At 38.6% G+C, this 16512-nt stretch overlaps 1 protein-coding gene and 1 long non-coding RNA gene across 7 annotated transcripts in view; one reads left to right on the top strand and one right to left on the bottom strand.

Moving 5' to 3' along the window:
* The window catches only part of WWC2 (WW and C2 domain containing 2), a 99625-nt gene that overhangs the window by 78149 nt on the left and 4964 nt on the right, over positions 1 to 16512 (top strand). For all 5 annotated transcript variants that reach the window (XR_011808996.1, XM_038177940.2, XM_072037257.1 and 2 more), the window contains 9 exons: positions 84 to 164; positions 248 to 334; positions 2188 to 2380; positions 4083 to 4247; positions 4993 to 5111; positions 5880 to 6072; positions 7997 to 8161; positions 10503 to 10595; positions 11705 to 11947. Coding sequence is in view for 4 of the 5 variants with exons in the window: in XM_038177940.2 (XP_038033868.1) it covers positions 84 to 164; positions 248 to 334; positions 2188 to 2380; positions 4083 to 4247; positions 4993 to 5111; positions 5880 to 6072; positions 7997 to 8161; positions 10503 to 10595; positions 11705 to 11947 (1339 nt within the window). In the remaining variant the exon portion in view is untranslated. The remainder of the gene's footprint in view (positions 1 to 83; positions 165 to 247; positions 335 to 2187; positions 2381 to 4082; positions 4248 to 4992; positions 5112 to 5879; positions 6073 to 7996; positions 8162 to 10502; positions 10596 to 11704; positions 11948 to 16512) is intronic.
* The window catches only part of LOC106020326 (uncharacterized), a 54851-nt gene continuing 50133 nt past the window's right edge, over positions 11795 to 16512 (bottom strand). For both annotated transcript variants that reach the window (XR_011808998.1, XR_011808997.1), the window contains 2 exons: positions 12388 to 12503; positions 11795 to 11936 (listed from right to left, as the gene is read on the bottom strand). This is a non-coding gene — a long non-coding RNA (uncharacterized lncRNA). The remainder of the gene's footprint in view (positions 11937 to 12387; positions 12504 to 16512) is intronic.

Raw genomic sequence — 16512 nt, 5'->3', positions numbered from 1 at the left:
ACGTTCAGTGCATGCGTACCTCAATTATTGCTGAATCTAAGTACAATTTTCCTAATGATTGAGTATTTGCTTGTTTGCCCTAGACCAAACGAAACCGAGGACACTGTATATAGTGAAGATGATGCAACAACTCTTGAGGCTGCCCAGGTACAGATAGGACTCAGGTGAGTGAGCAGCAAAGGGAGTATTTCTCTTCCTATGTAAATGCAAACAATGAGCTTTCCTCACGTTGTCCTTTCTTTAACAGATATGACCACAGCAATTCAAGTTTTGTGATAATCATAGGCCAGCTTAGAAATCTTCCAGCGTTTTCTGTCCCCCTTGGCTCTAAAGTGTAAGTCAAACAATCGCTGAGTAGTAGTGTTGAAATATGAGAGTATAATAATACATTGTGTACATTTTCCAAAGGAATTGATTGATTTACTGCTTAACAACACTAAAATATGTATAAAACATTTCTAACCATAGTAGTACTTGGCTTTTACAGATTCTATCAATGCTGCAGGAAAAAGAAGTTACCAGAAAACTTGCACATTAAAGTGGAATACTTAATATTAGTGTCAAGGGCATTTATGTTCACCTGGGAAGATAGAGGTTTGTCACAGCAAAATCTGAGGCATTGATTGACATTTAAACTTTTTTTTTTTAATTAAAATGAAAGTAAGCACTCACACTAAACAAAACTGGTGAGCACTTCATCTTTTATTTGTCTGTTTACCCATCATTCTGGCCTGATGCCAGTAAATTGGCTAACAAATATTAAAAGAATGCTCCAGTGAACCATCTTTTAAACACAATTTTAATATACTCTATCTACTATTCCTACTTCTTTTCTAAACGTTTCCTAATTGTATTTCTTAATCTACTAAAATGGCTACTTCCAGTAGACCATACAAATTGCTCAGCTACACTTAAGTGAATACCACAGCAGCATTACTGAAATTACATTACACTGCCACTTAACTTTGGGATTGGTTTGTCAAAAGGCTGTACGCCTGCTCTCCAGGCTATACTTGATAACCAAACAACTTAGATCTCCCTCTTTATCCCAAAAAGCTGAACATAATTGGGGAATAAAAGATATACCTAAATTCAGAAAGTAAAATCAAACTTCTCCCAGACCTAATTTTTTCTGTTTCATTTCATATAAAACTATATTTTTAATAATACTAACAGTATGTACAAAATCACTACCAAAAGATACAGTAATACTGCTGTAACTCTGGGGAGAATAATTTATTTTTTTCTCAGTTTTATGCAGAACACTTTTCCTTGACCCACTTTTTCTTCTTGCTTTAGCTAGCTTCGTTGTATTCTGTTCTACAGTGAGTATCAATAATATTTAAAGCCAATACCAGCAATAGGTTAGTGCGTAGGCACAGAGAAGATGCAAAACAATTACTGGTTCTCTATTTGTGTGTATGAGGTGCTGTGCACTAGGTAAATAACATCGACAAATTGCATTAGGAATGTCTTCACTCCATCAAATCACTATTAAAGTGAGACTTTCAAGTTAGGTGTTAACTACCTTTATTCACACAGTATCCATCCGTATTTGTTAAATAAATAGAATGCCTAACAATTTCAAGATATTTCCTGAACTGAAGTTCAAGCTTTCAGGCCACATTCTCCTAGGTCTCACTTCATGTCTTATGAATTAGTCTTAAGCAGCTATGACCCTAACTATTTTCTTCCACATTTTTTTTAGTTTTCTATTTTCTTTGAAGTTTTTGTATCGTTTGCGTTTTTAAAAGATTAAAGGACATGTTGCTGCTTTTCAGTGCTGCTCCCACTGTTCTAAGACTTCAGTTTTTACCTCTACATTTATTTTTTTTTTGGTAACTAACATTAACATCAGTTTTCCTCCCATCTGTGACATGGTCTTCACTGTTCCCAGTACTACACCAGAGGATAAATTTGGATAGGAACAGAAATAGCTATCTCTTCTGCTACTACCATCCCAGATGCAGACATTCCTCTTGGGGAAATGCTTGTGGAAAGCATGGGGTGGGGGAGTAGTTTTTTGGCCCCTTCTCTCTTTTTCACCTATTTGATTCCACCTCTGATTTGTTGCTGTTTCATTTTCTTGCTGTGCAGTCCTTTAGACGATTGGGGTCAACTTCTATCACACATCACCAGCAAGTGCTAGTTTAAATACAGGTAAAGGTTTTGTTTTGTTTCCGGCAGGTACATTAGAGTAGCAGTACTTCCATCCTCAGCCGATACCAGCTGTCTGTTCCGCACAAAAGTCCATCCGGCCATGGAGACCATTTTATTCAACGAGCTATTCAGAGTGGCCATTTCCCAAGTAACACTGCTCCAGAAGACGCTGAGAATAGACGTGTGTGCTGTCAGTAGAAGTCGTCGGGAGGAGTGCTTGGTATGCAGGTTTACTGCTGGCTTTTTTTGGCATGCATTTTTTTATTGTGTCTCCTCTAATTTTTGAGGGTCAGGGCCACTGAAATTTCACAGTACTTGCTTCAGATTTTTTTTCCTTTTCATGGTTATTGATTTAATACTTAAAATACTGCCTTTCTCTGAAACTCCAGATACACAATCTAAGCCTGGATGGATGTTTTAGGAGGTGTTTTGATAAATCTAACACTGCATTACCTTAAGCCTTTAGCTATAGACAGGTACTGCAGCTTTGCAGTTTTAGATATTAAGAAATCACATCTTTAATGCAACATTAACACTAGATTGTAAAAAGCTGAATGAGAGCCACAATACGTCCAAATAAATCATTGTGAACCCTCCTTACCAAACCTTGTCACAAACAAAATTAAGATAAATAAAGTTTTGCACATTGTCGTAGGTTATATTAAGTCCACTTTTTTAGTCTTTGTGATCTGTAGAAATAATAATAAGGCATAACATTCACAGACCAGCCTATTTCAAACCAGCTTTCTTGTATTCTGTCGTTAATTGTTGTCATTGCCTAATCAGTGATGCTTCATTTACTTTCAGATTGCTTTTGCACTTTCTGGTGCAAATCAGCCTACTTTTTCACCACAAGTCTGACTTAGTAGCACAGTGAGATTTTCAGTTAAAATACCCTGAAGAGATGCTGGAATTCTGTAAAGGTTCATCAGACCAGATTACTGAGAATGGCCTCTCACTTTCAAAAATGCAGAAGTTAACTTACTTCCTGGGGGATGTGTTGGCCTTTCTCAGTGTGTTAGCAGACTGAACTCATCAGCTTGACTGATGTGAAGAAAACCAAGAGGTTTCCCCTCAGGTGGAGGAACAGTCAAAGACCAAAAATGCAACAGAATGGAGGATTCAAAGGTGAAGGGAAAAAAATATAAATATATATATATATATATAAAACAACAAACCAAAAGACATAAGGGCTAATCACAGGATCAAATGAAAGACTTCGAATATGACCCCCAGCAGAAAGCCCTGGGCAACATGACCAGAGTCTTGGCAAGAGCTATGTACTCAGCCCAGTAGCTGTGAGGATGATTTGCTTTGCCAAAGAACGAAGGGTTGTAATCTCCAAGGCACAGCCCCAAACCAAGTATTTTATAATTTCCCAGAGTGCCAACTCAGTGGATGTTAGTGCTTGTCCAAATGAAAGGGTTTCTTAATCTCCTTTATATAGTGTCTTTTCATCTGCTTCCTCACTGGTTAGAGCAAACAAGGTCATCCATTATTGTTTGCTGTATTGATGATTTTTGTGGTGAAACAACTGAAAAAATTGACTAAAACTTGCTGCTCCGTGAGTTGACGCTGCAGGTTTCACTGACACAGTTTTCCATTATTGAATGCTATAGAAAGCAGGCGTGTGATATGTTGATAGAGAGGGATTTGTGTGCGTGCATGTGGGGAGAAATTCCATATACTGAAACAAATGGACAGCAGAATGGACAGTTTGGGCCTTCCCATGTATTTCTCTTTATTTTGTTTAATTAGCAAGGGAGGGAAATAGAAAAAATGTACAGTTAAAAAGAAAATTAAGATCCATGTCAAATTTGTGCTGCCTAATTTACCTGATAAATTCTGTAGAATTTATTTTCAGCTGTCTCACAGGAAAATGACAGATTTAAACTTCTTTCTTTCCCTTTATTTTTGTGCAGGCTGGAACTCATATCAGTCTGGCAGATTTATCGTTTTCTGATGAGACTTGTACTCTGTGGTACAACCTTTTGCCTTGCAAGCAAATTCCTGGCAAAAAAAACAAGGAACAGAATGAAGAATCCATGTTTCTGTTAAGCAAGCAGTCTTCAGACTCACTGGACTTGGTGAGTGATGTGTTGGCTATTACTGTAATAACAAGGAAAAAAGCCAGAGACTCTACTTGTCATAGCACTATGATTTTGTGCATATTAATTGTCCTCCCCCAAGACCTAGTCATGCAGTTTTGTTCATATTGACTTTTTGTGTGAGTGGGTCTTATATGGTGTTACAAGCTTGTTGCTAAATGTGGCTAGGGATGAGGCTTCGTAGTGGATTACAGAACTGCACTCCAGTTCACAACACTTGAGCTGTTTCTTCTTGAAAATAATCTTAACAAAGCTTTTATTAACATTACCATTGGCTTTCATATGCATGTATTAAAAATTGCTATTCATTATTTGAATTTGTATGCTTAAAAAAAGCCATTTACGCAAAACACTTGCCAATTTTTCTAGTTAAATAAGCTTTTCTGCTTCAATGCCTCCTTAAGAGAACTACATTTAAAAATGTGACTCTAAAGAGCAATGTGTGTTTTTTTTTTTACCTAGTGATATTACAAGAAGAGAGACAAGGTGCTACAGGATGACAGAAATATATTTGATTCCATTATCATTTTACAAATAATCTATTTTTGTTTGAGATTTATTAGTTAATGTGCGATACGGTGACAATTCAAAACCCTTGTATTTGTGATCTAAGTCGCATTTTTGCTGGCACTAGGGTAATACAGCTCTTGTGAGTTGTGATTTTCTTTTTGCTTATGTTATATATCACTCCGTTCTGTTTTTCCCTCTCGTTCCTTGTAAGCAGGACGCTGTGTCAGCTCTGCTGGAGAGGACATCTGCTGAGCTGGAAGCAGTAGAACAAGAGCTGGCTGAAGATGAGGAGGAGGAGGATGAACAGGAGCAAAGGGGCTCTGAGGAAGACTGGTAAAGCCACTTTTTTCCCCATACTGTTCAGGCCTGAGTCTGCTCCTTCTCCCTTTCCATAGACAAATGGAAGGGCTGTACTTTCAGAGGAGATGGTGGGGAGGGGACTCTCATTCTCTTTTGTGGTCAATTCATTCACCTTCTTTTAGGTTTACAGCATCTTGGCTGCTCTGTTAACTCCCATTGCCAATGCCCCTCCATGCGCATCTTCCTGTGAACCCATTTGGGGTGTCTAAGCCACTGGAGGTGTACTAAATGTGTCCTATTAAGTGTTAGTTGCATTAATAGGATTTGAAGGGAGACCTACTGCCCAACAGAGTCAGCTTCCACTGATCTTCTTTTTGAAGAAGCTGTGAACTTTCCCCAGAAAGAAGCTTCTTGCTACATTGCTATGTTGAGTTGTGTTTCCATGCAATTTTTTAGCTACAGTGTAAAAATAAATACATCCTTTATTGCGGGGGAAGTACTTGCTCATTGGTTTTGTGGCCAAAGTCCTTCAATATTATCAGCACACAGCTACAGTATATAGCACAGTGCTATTGTAATGATCCTGAAGGTGATCTGTAGTCGAGCTTGCTGGGTTTTATTGGTGCATATAATGAAAAGTGCTTTCATGTGAACTTTTTGGAAACATTTCAGTGATACTCATTTTCCCTGTCAGGAAAACACGTGCATTATACATGGGTGAAGGCCTTCCAATACCTTTGTGCTGGATATGGTGGGCTTTATCAGTTCAAGAATAAACCTGGGCTACTTTTGTTTGTACAGGTTAGAAATGCTCGTAGAAGCATCTGATGAAATAGTTGACGAAGAGGAAGATGGCATTAAGCTGGCAGTAGAAGGCAGCTGTCCTGAAGACATGGGGTTATTTACTGATGCAGCAGAAACGGAGGAAGACAAGGACAGAGAGAACGATAATGAGGGCCATGAAAGCCAGCAAGCTGCGGTAATACTAACACTGGTGAGTATCTTGGAATATGCATTCCGGTGGTATCTTGATATGTCTGAAGACCTGTTTCTGAGCAGTGAATCTAGAAATCTGTCACATCTGAGCATTCACAATTTGATGCGGCATTTACTGTAGGACTTGTATGTACTTTTAATAAAACTGGTGTGGTCCCTTCTGAACCATACAGAAGGCATTTAACAGATATGCTACACAGAGTTTTTAAGTTAAAGACGATTAATTAAAAATGTCAGTCTTCACCTTTTTTTGTTGCACAGAGAGAATATTTAAGGTACAGGTGCAGTTCAGTAGTTAAAATATTTCTGCATGCCCACTTCATTATTGCCTATTTTCTTCTGATTTATCTGCTCTGTTTCGCTTCTAATAAACAGAGGGAGAAACAGAACAGGGATCAAGATCTTTAAACCAATGAGGGGATTTCATTATTTCTTCTCTTTATATCGGGGCATGAAATACAAAAGCTGCTTAGCAGAGCTAAGACTAATTTAACATAAAATTCCAAAATGTGCATTAAACTGTACTGTTGAACTACTCACACATTGCACATAGCAAATCCCATGTTCTTGTCAACTGTTTACCTAAAATTATACTCTACTATTTGGAGAGCACCTTTAGAAAACCTTTCATACAGATATGCTTGATGTGGTAGCACAAACTCTAGAAATAAAATTTTAAGAATGCTTTTTAGCACCTTACTGAAAATACTGGTGCATATATTAGACCTACAGATTCTGTAAAACAACAAGGTAAAAAGACAAGAGTGACAGCTTGATCCTTCAAGTTTTTGACAATACAAAAGTTTGACACCTCGGTGGACTTGCTTGAAACTGTAATTAACTTCCAATTAATGTGGAAAGATGCCAAATGAACCGAGGCTGTGGTACAAAAAGACTGACAGTCTTCTGGGTAGCAGACAAATATAGATCAGAGCTCTAACTCAGCAAGGGGAGACATCAAGGAGACCATCTGAAGGTTAGACACACACGTAAGTCTTTTGCTAAGCCAGGGCTAGACCTGGACAGTGAGTGAAAGACAGAGACCTGATTACAAACCAGCCACAGCACAGATGATCTTGTGCCAGAGCCTTTCAGGACCGCAGTTGTGCTATTTAGGCCCTTGTATTTATCACCTGTGCGTTCAAAACCATGAAGCTCATTAAATTACCTGAGTTGGAGAAAATGCCCCAACGCACATCAGTAATACCAAACGTGCCAGCTGCTGCAGTGCTCGTTGTAGCCCTGCTGTCAAGCTGATTGCTGTGTGTTAGCACAGACTGCGCCACCTATGGGGATGCTGCACCTGAGGCTCCCCGTGACACGCTTGGGGTAACCATACTAGGCAGCAGCCCCTTCTGAGGGCCAGCAGCTAGAAATGTCTTTTGCCTGGGTTTCACAAGGCTGGCAAAGCTCTGTAGAAGCCCCGCTGCTGGGCCTTTGGGGCTGTGTGACTGTATGGAAGGGCCAGGGCAATGCAACTTTCCCAGCTGCTGCTTGCAGTGCACGAGCACCATCTCTGTCATGGCAGAACCTCATTTTTCTGCAAATGCCGAACAAAGCCAATATAAATACAAATGCAGAGTCATAACAACAATAATAATAATCTCTGCAAATGGCAAACCAAAACACTTGTTGTACCATGGCTGTATCAGACCATCTGCAGGGCAGCAAAGGCAGAAGCCTTGGTTCTGTTGGATACACAGGGTACCTTCAAAGACTCCCCCCAGTGCCTCTACACATTTGGGAGTTTTGCTTTTCTTTACTTGTCGTAGCTTCTCTGTTATGTGCAAGATGATTTTTGCCACTTGTCTTTTTCCATCCCATGTAAGGTGACAAGAAGGCTTGTAAAATCTGAAAACATAGAAACTATGCAGTGGCATGTGTCTGGATACACTACTTATAAACCTCATTTCTTTTGATAGGTTGATAAAGAGACTAACACTGAGGAACCAGTTAATGAGAATGCAACAGTCCGACCCAAGGACAGGGCCAGCTGGAGCTCCAGACAGCGTCCCTTTGTCAGGAACAGCATGATAGTGCGCTCACAAACCTTCTCTCCAGGCGAGCGGAACCAATACATCTGTAGGGTAAGAGGAAAAACACTTGGAATGAAGAGCTATTAACTAAAGAGTCATTTAACTTCTTGGGAATGATGCATTAATGACAGTGAGTCATGTACCAATTTTCCCTGCAAGAGGCAGAGCCTGTGCTTTCTCTCAGTTTGTTCTTTCCCTAACTGACCTGATGTGTAGGAGAACTGCCTTCAGCAAAGTTTTGTGCTCTTGCAAAACTCCTTTACTAGGGCAAAAATAGATCCTATTGGAGAGAAGTAGCAAAGTCCTGTCCTGTGCTGGCTGTCTGCAAAAAGTGTTTTGCTGCACATGAGCAGCTACAGCTCTCACACAGCAAAATAATTTGTTAAAACAAAATAGAGTTCACTGTAAATTGCCATTACATTAACATATTTTAATAATATAACCATTTAACTGTAACAGTGTGGAAAGAGCTCAGTCATCAATTGTAAATATCACTTCGCATCTTAACTGGTTTTAAACCTGGGCAACCTGAATCCTGCTGTAATTACCTCTTTGAAGGATGTGTGAGCACAGCCTAGGGGCTAAGTTTTAAGCATGGCTTTAATGACAAAGTTATCCAGTCTCTATAATGGTAGTATGGGGGGGAAAAAAAAAAAAAAGAATATTTAAATTATCAACCCTATTGCTTCTAAGCTAACTGAGAAAATCATGTGTTTGAAGATTTAAAGCATGGACTACCAGCTCTATAGATTGTCATTTACAGATACCCTAGAAAAGGCAGATTATTTTGATCTTCATTTTCTACAGGCTACTCACACAAGTGTGACTTTTTAAAATACTTGATGCTTTAAATCTTCTCCAGTTCAGTTAGAGGTGGTTGCATTTATCATTTGGAAATGGTAATGTTGGTTGCCTCTCTCTGATTCTCATTGGCCTAAAAAATCTATCGTCAGTATGTAAATATTTAAACGACTATTCATACATATGAATGAAAAGTAGTGGATAGTATTGTAACAATCTGTACATGATTTGGATAGATCATTGGCTGAATTCAGAACTTAGCCTTCATTTTAATTCATTTTAATTTAATACTGGCAACTGTCTATAGTGGCAAAAAAAAAGGAGAGGGACCATTAACTGTAGAGGTCCTCTATAGGAAGTGACACTAGGTGCTTTGATGGTTTAGTTAGTAAAAACCCATGAGTCTTCTCCATCCATAAAGTTCTGCACTTTTGTAGCTTAGAAACTTGCCACGTACCATATAGTATGTCCTGGAAGCAAAGTAACCAAGAAAAAAAAACACGTTTGCACAAATCCATCTTTTGCAGCTTCAGAAATACTCATGGTCCGTTGCCTGGGCTCAAGAGTGGGCACTGTAGCTGCATCCAAGCCCGTGGATAGGGCTGAGCACTCATGTCTCCGCGGTCTTAAGAAAGTACCTGTTCTCATATGATGCTACAGCAAACAAACAAAACTATTTTTGAGGCCTAAAGGACAGACCCAAAGTCTGTTGGCACCTTTGAAAAATCTCCCTTGAAAAGTGCTTAAAGCGGTGGTCAGTGATGACCTCCACCTGTGTGTATCCAGGGGTGAGTTCCCAGCAGCATCTCCATGGTGAAAAGACAGACTTCTCTCTAGAGAAGTGTATTCATGTTGCAAAAGTAATTTATTTCTCACCCCAACTCCCAGTCGGTCCTGTATAAACATGCTTTAGGGCTCTGGCAAGTTGGTTATTGAAATGTTAGCAGAATGATTCTTTTTATCTTTCCTTTTCTGAGGAGGTGAAAATAAATATTTAGATAGATGCTTCTGTTTTCTTTGAAGATATATCACCACGCATGTTGATGCATCTAACAATCAGCCTGTGTTGATGTATGTGGGACTGATGCTATAACTAAGAAAAAAACTTCTGTTGTTCTGTGGTGGATATTTGAGAAGGAAAAAGTATTTCAGACTGAAGTTGTACACACACCTGTACTTTTTACAAATAGTAATACAAAACAAAAGGTGTATGTCTACAGAAATTTTCCTTCCCTGTGGTAAATTTGTTAAAGCCTGCCCCAAGTAAAAGAAATCCATAATAAATGAACTCTGTAGTATAGTCCGCAGTCATACAGAAGCCAGCCAGTGATTTGGTGGTACTTAATAGCCAGTTATCTTCCTTGATTCCTGAATAGTCTACTTACTGTTCAGTAAGATCAATGATTGTCATGGCATAGGAACAGAAATTTAGAGTAGATGCTCTAGTTATTTTTTCTTGTATTTTACATGTATAGTAAGAATGACCTACCTGTATGATCAACACTGAGACTTTTGGACTGTCTTCATCAATACAGATGTATTTGTATGTGAAGATGCTTTATATCTCTGTTCATTATATACATTTTGACAGTTGAATCGAAGTGACAGCGACAGCTCAACACTAGCCAAAAAGTCTCTCTTTGTGAGAAACGCCACAGAAAGGAGGAGCCTAAGAGTTAAACGGGTGAGTGCCGCATTACCTGGGCGGTTTAAGGCAAAGAGTTTGGAGATGAGGAATAGCAAGTAACTTAAGCCATATGCTTTATTTCAAGTATTTGAGCAAAAGCGATGCAAGTTACCAAATGTAGACTCTATAGTTTCAGGTTGAGACCTCCCCACAATGGTCTTTATCCTTCACTATCCTCCACTGACAAAGCTTATGTTGCTCTAGTTGTGGCTGGAGCCAGCAGCAAGGTGCTGGCGCTCAGCATTGCCCAACATCTACTATTGGATTTTAACGTGTTACCGTCAAAGCAGTCTGAGTTAAAGAACCGTAGTGTTACAAAGAGACCCAAGGCAGCTTAAGCTGCACAAATGTGAACATCACCAGCATGCATCTTGAGCAAATTTTGATGGAAATTTCAAGGATTCAGATATGCTTTTAAAGTTGATTTACTCTTCTCCAAGAGTGTATGAGGAACAAAGTGACTGAAGGAGAAGAGAGTAAGATTATTTTTATTTTACATAGAGTTCATTCTTATAAGTTATGAGGTACATTTTAATCTTGACTGCAACTAAAAATACGCTTCCCCAGAAGGGTTGTTACCAGGTAGCAGGATTACATTTGGCATAAGAAAGAAGTATAAAATAGCCTAGGACAGCTTGTACTGCCCAATTTATTCATGTGAAAATGCACAGTGAAAGGATAGTAAATAAATGTGAAATATACTAAAAAAGTGCCTGTTTACAGAGTTCTTAACATCATTTGCTCGGGCCTTGAAAAAGCAACCGTTGAGTTAAAAAAAATAAATAAATAAATTATATAGTTGAAATCTGTGGGGAACTCTGTGTAGTTTTGGACTACTGGTATTGTGCTGTCCTGAGGATCAGACCAGGGTTTTTTGGTTTTAACCTGTCAATATATCATTCTACAAGTGGTTGGTGAATCTTTTGCACTTATGTTTAATGACTGATCGAAAAATAATTGCAGAATAGATGGATGTTTGGATGGGGATCTCATAGCAGCTTTCTGCTAACAGAAAATAGTTGAGCTTTTCTGAATGTATTCTGTCAAATTCTGCACTAGCCTTTCTGGATATTAATTTTTATTTTTCTCCTTCCCAAATGATTCAGCCTGTTTGCCAACCGATCATGCGAAGAGCTATGCAAGAGTGCCCTATCCGCACTTCCCTGGACTTGGAGCTGGACCTCCAGGCGTCACGCACACGACAGAATCGACTGAATGATGAGCTTCAGGCCTTGCGGGATCTTAAACAGAAGCTCGAGGAAATGAAAGGTAGAGGAGAGACAGACCTTCCCCTGTGTGTGCTCGAGGATGAACGATTTCAGAAACTCCTGAAACAAGCTGAAAAACAGGTATGAGCAGCATACAGATTTTGTGTGATTGAACAGAGATATGCTCTTGCCTTTTTTACAAATACATTTACAGATTTTTCCAGAAGCTCAGAGTTGACTACTTATGCTATGTAATTCAGATGTGTAAATGCTATTTCCTCTATTAGTCAATACTACAGCATTTACACCTAGAATATGAAGCAGCATTGTTGTAGCACCCCTATCTAAATGCTGTAGTAATTCAGAGTAGAAACTGTTATTTGAGGTAAGAGGTATGGTTGGTGTAGTAAAATAGCAGAGGTGTCTACTTGAAAGTTCATTTAACAGTTGCATCCCAGCCATATGTCTACAGAGTTTCATACACTTTTTGTCCTCCAGCATTAGCTGATTTGCAGCCTTCACAGAACTGGTAGCCAAAAGATCATTTTAACAGGTAGGGAGAGGCAACAGCCATTACTTACAGTAGTGGGGGTGTATGGGAAGGGTGGTACTTCCACTGTGGCTTAGTTCTTTAGGCAGGACATACTTGTTCTAATTTTGGCAGATTAAAGCCAAATTCTGCTCTCCATGGGATTGTCTGTAAAAGAATACAAATATATATTCAGTCTCTCATCTAACAAACTAAGATGGGATGCCCTCATGTGAGTAAAGACAAGAATAAGGATAGAAGGGATGAGAGGCAGCAGTGACAAGCTGGGCCATGGGAAATTCTGACTTAATACATGAAAAAAGTTGGATGTTAAGTGTTTTTTGTTTTGTTTTAGGGGGGCATTTGGTTGTGTTTTTTAAACTATGAGGGTGATCATCCTCTCCTGGACACAAGTTATTCAAAGTAGTAAAAATGGAAGCCCGTTTCAATAAACTGCAGAGGACCTCTTAATATGTAAATAACAGTTTTAAAAATAGTTAATGTCAGTAAATAGCCTTGTGTAGGGCAGGGAAGGGATAATCCTAATATTTACACATACAAAGATAGGCTCTGAATTAGCTGAATTAGGAATGAGATACTGCAGATACAAGAAACAAAAACATCACAATGCTCTGATGTCAAAAAGCAAATAAGACATTGGGAATTAGAAAGCTGGAACAAAACAAGTCATCATTCTTTAATGATATAAATACATGTTCTACCTGCAACTTAAACATTGTTCAGTATGGTTCCCCATCTCAAAGCAGATAATAAGACTATGAAGGGTGAACAAGTACGGTCAAAGGAAGGAAACAGATTCTGTGTTAGGAATTGCAAAGTAGCTACACCTAAAGCTACAACTGTAAAATCATGAGTGTTGTGGAGGAGAGCACTTATATATTCATCATCTTTTAAATATGAGAAATAGGGAAATGAAGGGGTAGCAAGTTAAACAAACATATTATGATGTTTAAAAGCTGTAAATATAAAAATATATTTTATATTTATATAACTATATAATATAAAATATATAAATATATAAAAATATTTTTGACCGAACATTGTGAATAGCACAAGTTTACGTAGACTCAAAAAGCAGATTGGTAAGGTCATGGAAGAAAAATCCAGCAGAGGTCATTAACCAGAATGATACCACCCACTTCAAGAAGGCCTAGACCATCAGCTTAGAAAACAAAGCCTTTTCCCAATATGTTCTCCCACGTCTGTTCTTGACCTGAGAGTGCTGTCCTCTCTGTCTGTCTCTTCCTTGGCTTCTGCTGTTGGCCATACTTAGCTAAGTTTTAAAATGGCTATAAAAACTAGCACAGTTCAGGCTCAGTGTTGAAAAGTATTTTGAAAGACCCTTGATTAAAATGGAGTAAGACATCACAATGTTTAAATATCACATGTTGTATCCATGTTTTATCATTATTATTCTACTTCATTGGATGTATTTCATCTTTGAAAAATTCAACCCATAAGAATAGCGGTTTATATAAAAGAAATTTATCTACATTTGTTTATAAGTTTATAGGTTGTATCTAATGCTCAATGCAGGACAATCATTTTAAATTGTTTGTTTAATTTAAAACAAAACCCACAAGTTTATTCCCACTAGAATAGAGCACTGTTTAATATTACTAATCCTTTGGATTTGTGCATTCTTATTTCAGCCAGCTCTTCCAAGGAGATAGGTGTCTGATATCTTATATTGCTGGAGTCAGTTATCAGCCCAGTGACACATGCTGCAATGAGGAATAAGGGCAGTAATATACATTCTTAAAATACATGCAGGCTGCAGCACAGCATTTAAGTCCCTCTTTCCAAGCTAAAAGTGAGATCAATGATCACAGCCACTCCACCTCTTTGAACAGTGCTTACCAAGTTTCTAGAAATATTTCTGCCCTTAGTATCATTGCAGCCTTCCCCTGCGGAACAAAACAACCCTGAGAATGCTGTACTCTGCTGTCAGTGTTTCCTCTTGGGTTAGCAGAACACAGCAGTCCACAGAACATCATCATACATTATTTTTGAGATCCTGCAGGCATTATAATGGCACAGACTAATGCAGCAGCTAGAAGTGCCAGAACAACTGAGAGAGTCTCAAGTGCAAAAAGAAATTGCAGATGTAGGGGATATTGAAAATCAGTGGCTGCTTGCTAGCACGCAGTTACTCTGCTTGAAGCCCAATGCCCAGACGCCATTCCTTCCCTGCCTACTACACATTCCTAAGTATAGCAAGAATGTAAAGCCCAGTAATAACTGCAGATAAAAACCAGTAGGTAATTCTGTGCAGCACAAACATTGTTTCTGTTTAGGTAGCATTTCTGTGAGAAATCATCCAGGATTTCAAAGCTTGTCTTAAATCCTCATACTAGTAAGTTTTCAGATACCTAGCGCCCTTTGAAGTACCTCCTCTTCACTTGTGTCCAAAAAAGTTTCTTGAGTATAGCCACAAATATCTTTTTTTTTTTTTCCAATATACAGTCTATGTAAAAGTAATCTTTAATTGTGTCATTAATAACACAAATATGTCCTTGTTTCCAGTGTTTTGGTGTTTAGCACTTACAATTTTTCTTTAGGCTCGCTTTCATTCTCCTATACAAAACAAAAATGAACGTGACAGGAGTTAGCATTTCAGCTTTAATTTTGCTCGTCTTTCCTTATTCTTTGTTATCTCATGCTTAAGTTAAGCACGGATACCGGGATTCCTCTCTGGCTGAGGTCAGATTTTTGGCACTTAAGGAATGCACAGCCAAAGTGTGTGTGCCTTTGTGTTTTAGATGGATGGAGGATTGACTGGCTATAAATCAGTCAAGAACCATGATATTAATACAGTCCCAGTCTTGTACACACCTTCTCATGTGCATGTTCTCATACTAGACTGAAATTAAAGTCTACCTGAGAGCATCCTGAAACTGTCAAGTTCTGAGTCCCAATCCACGTTCAAGGTAGCTGTGGCAAATGGGAGAGATCACTTCCCTCAGTTGTCTGCTCCTTCCTTCTGCTGGAGATCACTGCTCTGCACTAGCAGGGAATGTCTCTTAGCTTCCTGCAGCCTGACACGCTAGTTCAAAATAAATTTGACACCTGTCTGACAGAGATCACAAGTCTGTAGACCTTTGGTCTCTCACTATGTGTTGTTGGCTCAGAGTAATCTCATGCATATAAAAAAAAATAAAGGATTTTTCTGATAAAAATGTAAGGAGTGCAATATCAGCACAGTGAGTGGCCAGTGTTAAGAAAAAAAACGATTGTATTTATGCTGTTAGCCTGAAATGCAGTAGTCACAAAAATCTTGCATATAATTAGGGAAAAGATAAAATTAGTAAGTTTTGAAAAATTGTACGTTTAGTGCATTGATGATAAATATTAGCTGTGGGATCTGATAAAAACATATGGCCAGTGACATACGTAAAATTTATTAATACACTACCAGCTGTAGATTACAAACTTATGTTCACTAACAAACAGGGGAAACAGTGTTTACAGGTTAATTTCACTTTAAAATCCTTGCTCTTTTGGAGTTGGAAACTTAAGTTAACAGCAGCACAAGTTTACTGGTGGGTAGGTATTTACTGAACTGCATTCATATCAAGAAAGATCCTTGAAACCAGGCCAGATACCTTTGTAGAGGCTGGTGTTCTTGCCTTGGCTTTGATACTGCTACAATGCAAATGAAAGAATGAGTCTTTATCCACATGTAAAATCTGTGTTTTTTAAGCGGCTTACTTGAACCTTTCCACTAGGTCTATGATTTCACTACCATTAGGACTGAGAGAGCATTGATGGGTATCACCAGCTCTAGGGAGAAGCAAGTCAGCAAGGGCTGCTGAGATGGAAATCCGTGTCCATGGAGCAAAGACACCCCTTGGGAGTTCTCATCTTTCGCCTGTTTATTCCAAAGCTTCTTTTCCCTTGAGCTCTTATTTGCAGTCTCTAGTAACGGATTCATAGAATAAGGAAGGGGTTACCTTACAGAAAATGCTAAGCACATCTGTTTTACACAAAATGCCTTTGTCTTGTAACTACCCTTCTACCAGTTTGGTTTTAATCCCTTATTAACATCATAAAGGAAGGACTTACAGTAGATTTCACTAGAAAATTTGGATGTAGTAAAATTAATACATTTGTTAATAAGTGACTGTATTTCCCACTCATACTTGCTTGTGTGGTA

The sequence above is a fragment of the Anas platyrhynchos genome, chromosome 4 (assembly GCF_047663525.1).
Source record: "Anas platyrhynchos isolate ZD024472 breed Pekin duck chromosome 4, IASCAAS_PekinDuck_T2T, whole genome shotgun sequence".
Taxonomy (NCBI): Eukaryota; Metazoa; Chordata; class Aves; order Anseriformes; family Anatidae; genus Anas; species Anas platyrhynchos.
Note: the sequence above shows the minus strand (reverse complement) of the source record. Positions and strands in the feature narration are given on the sequence as shown.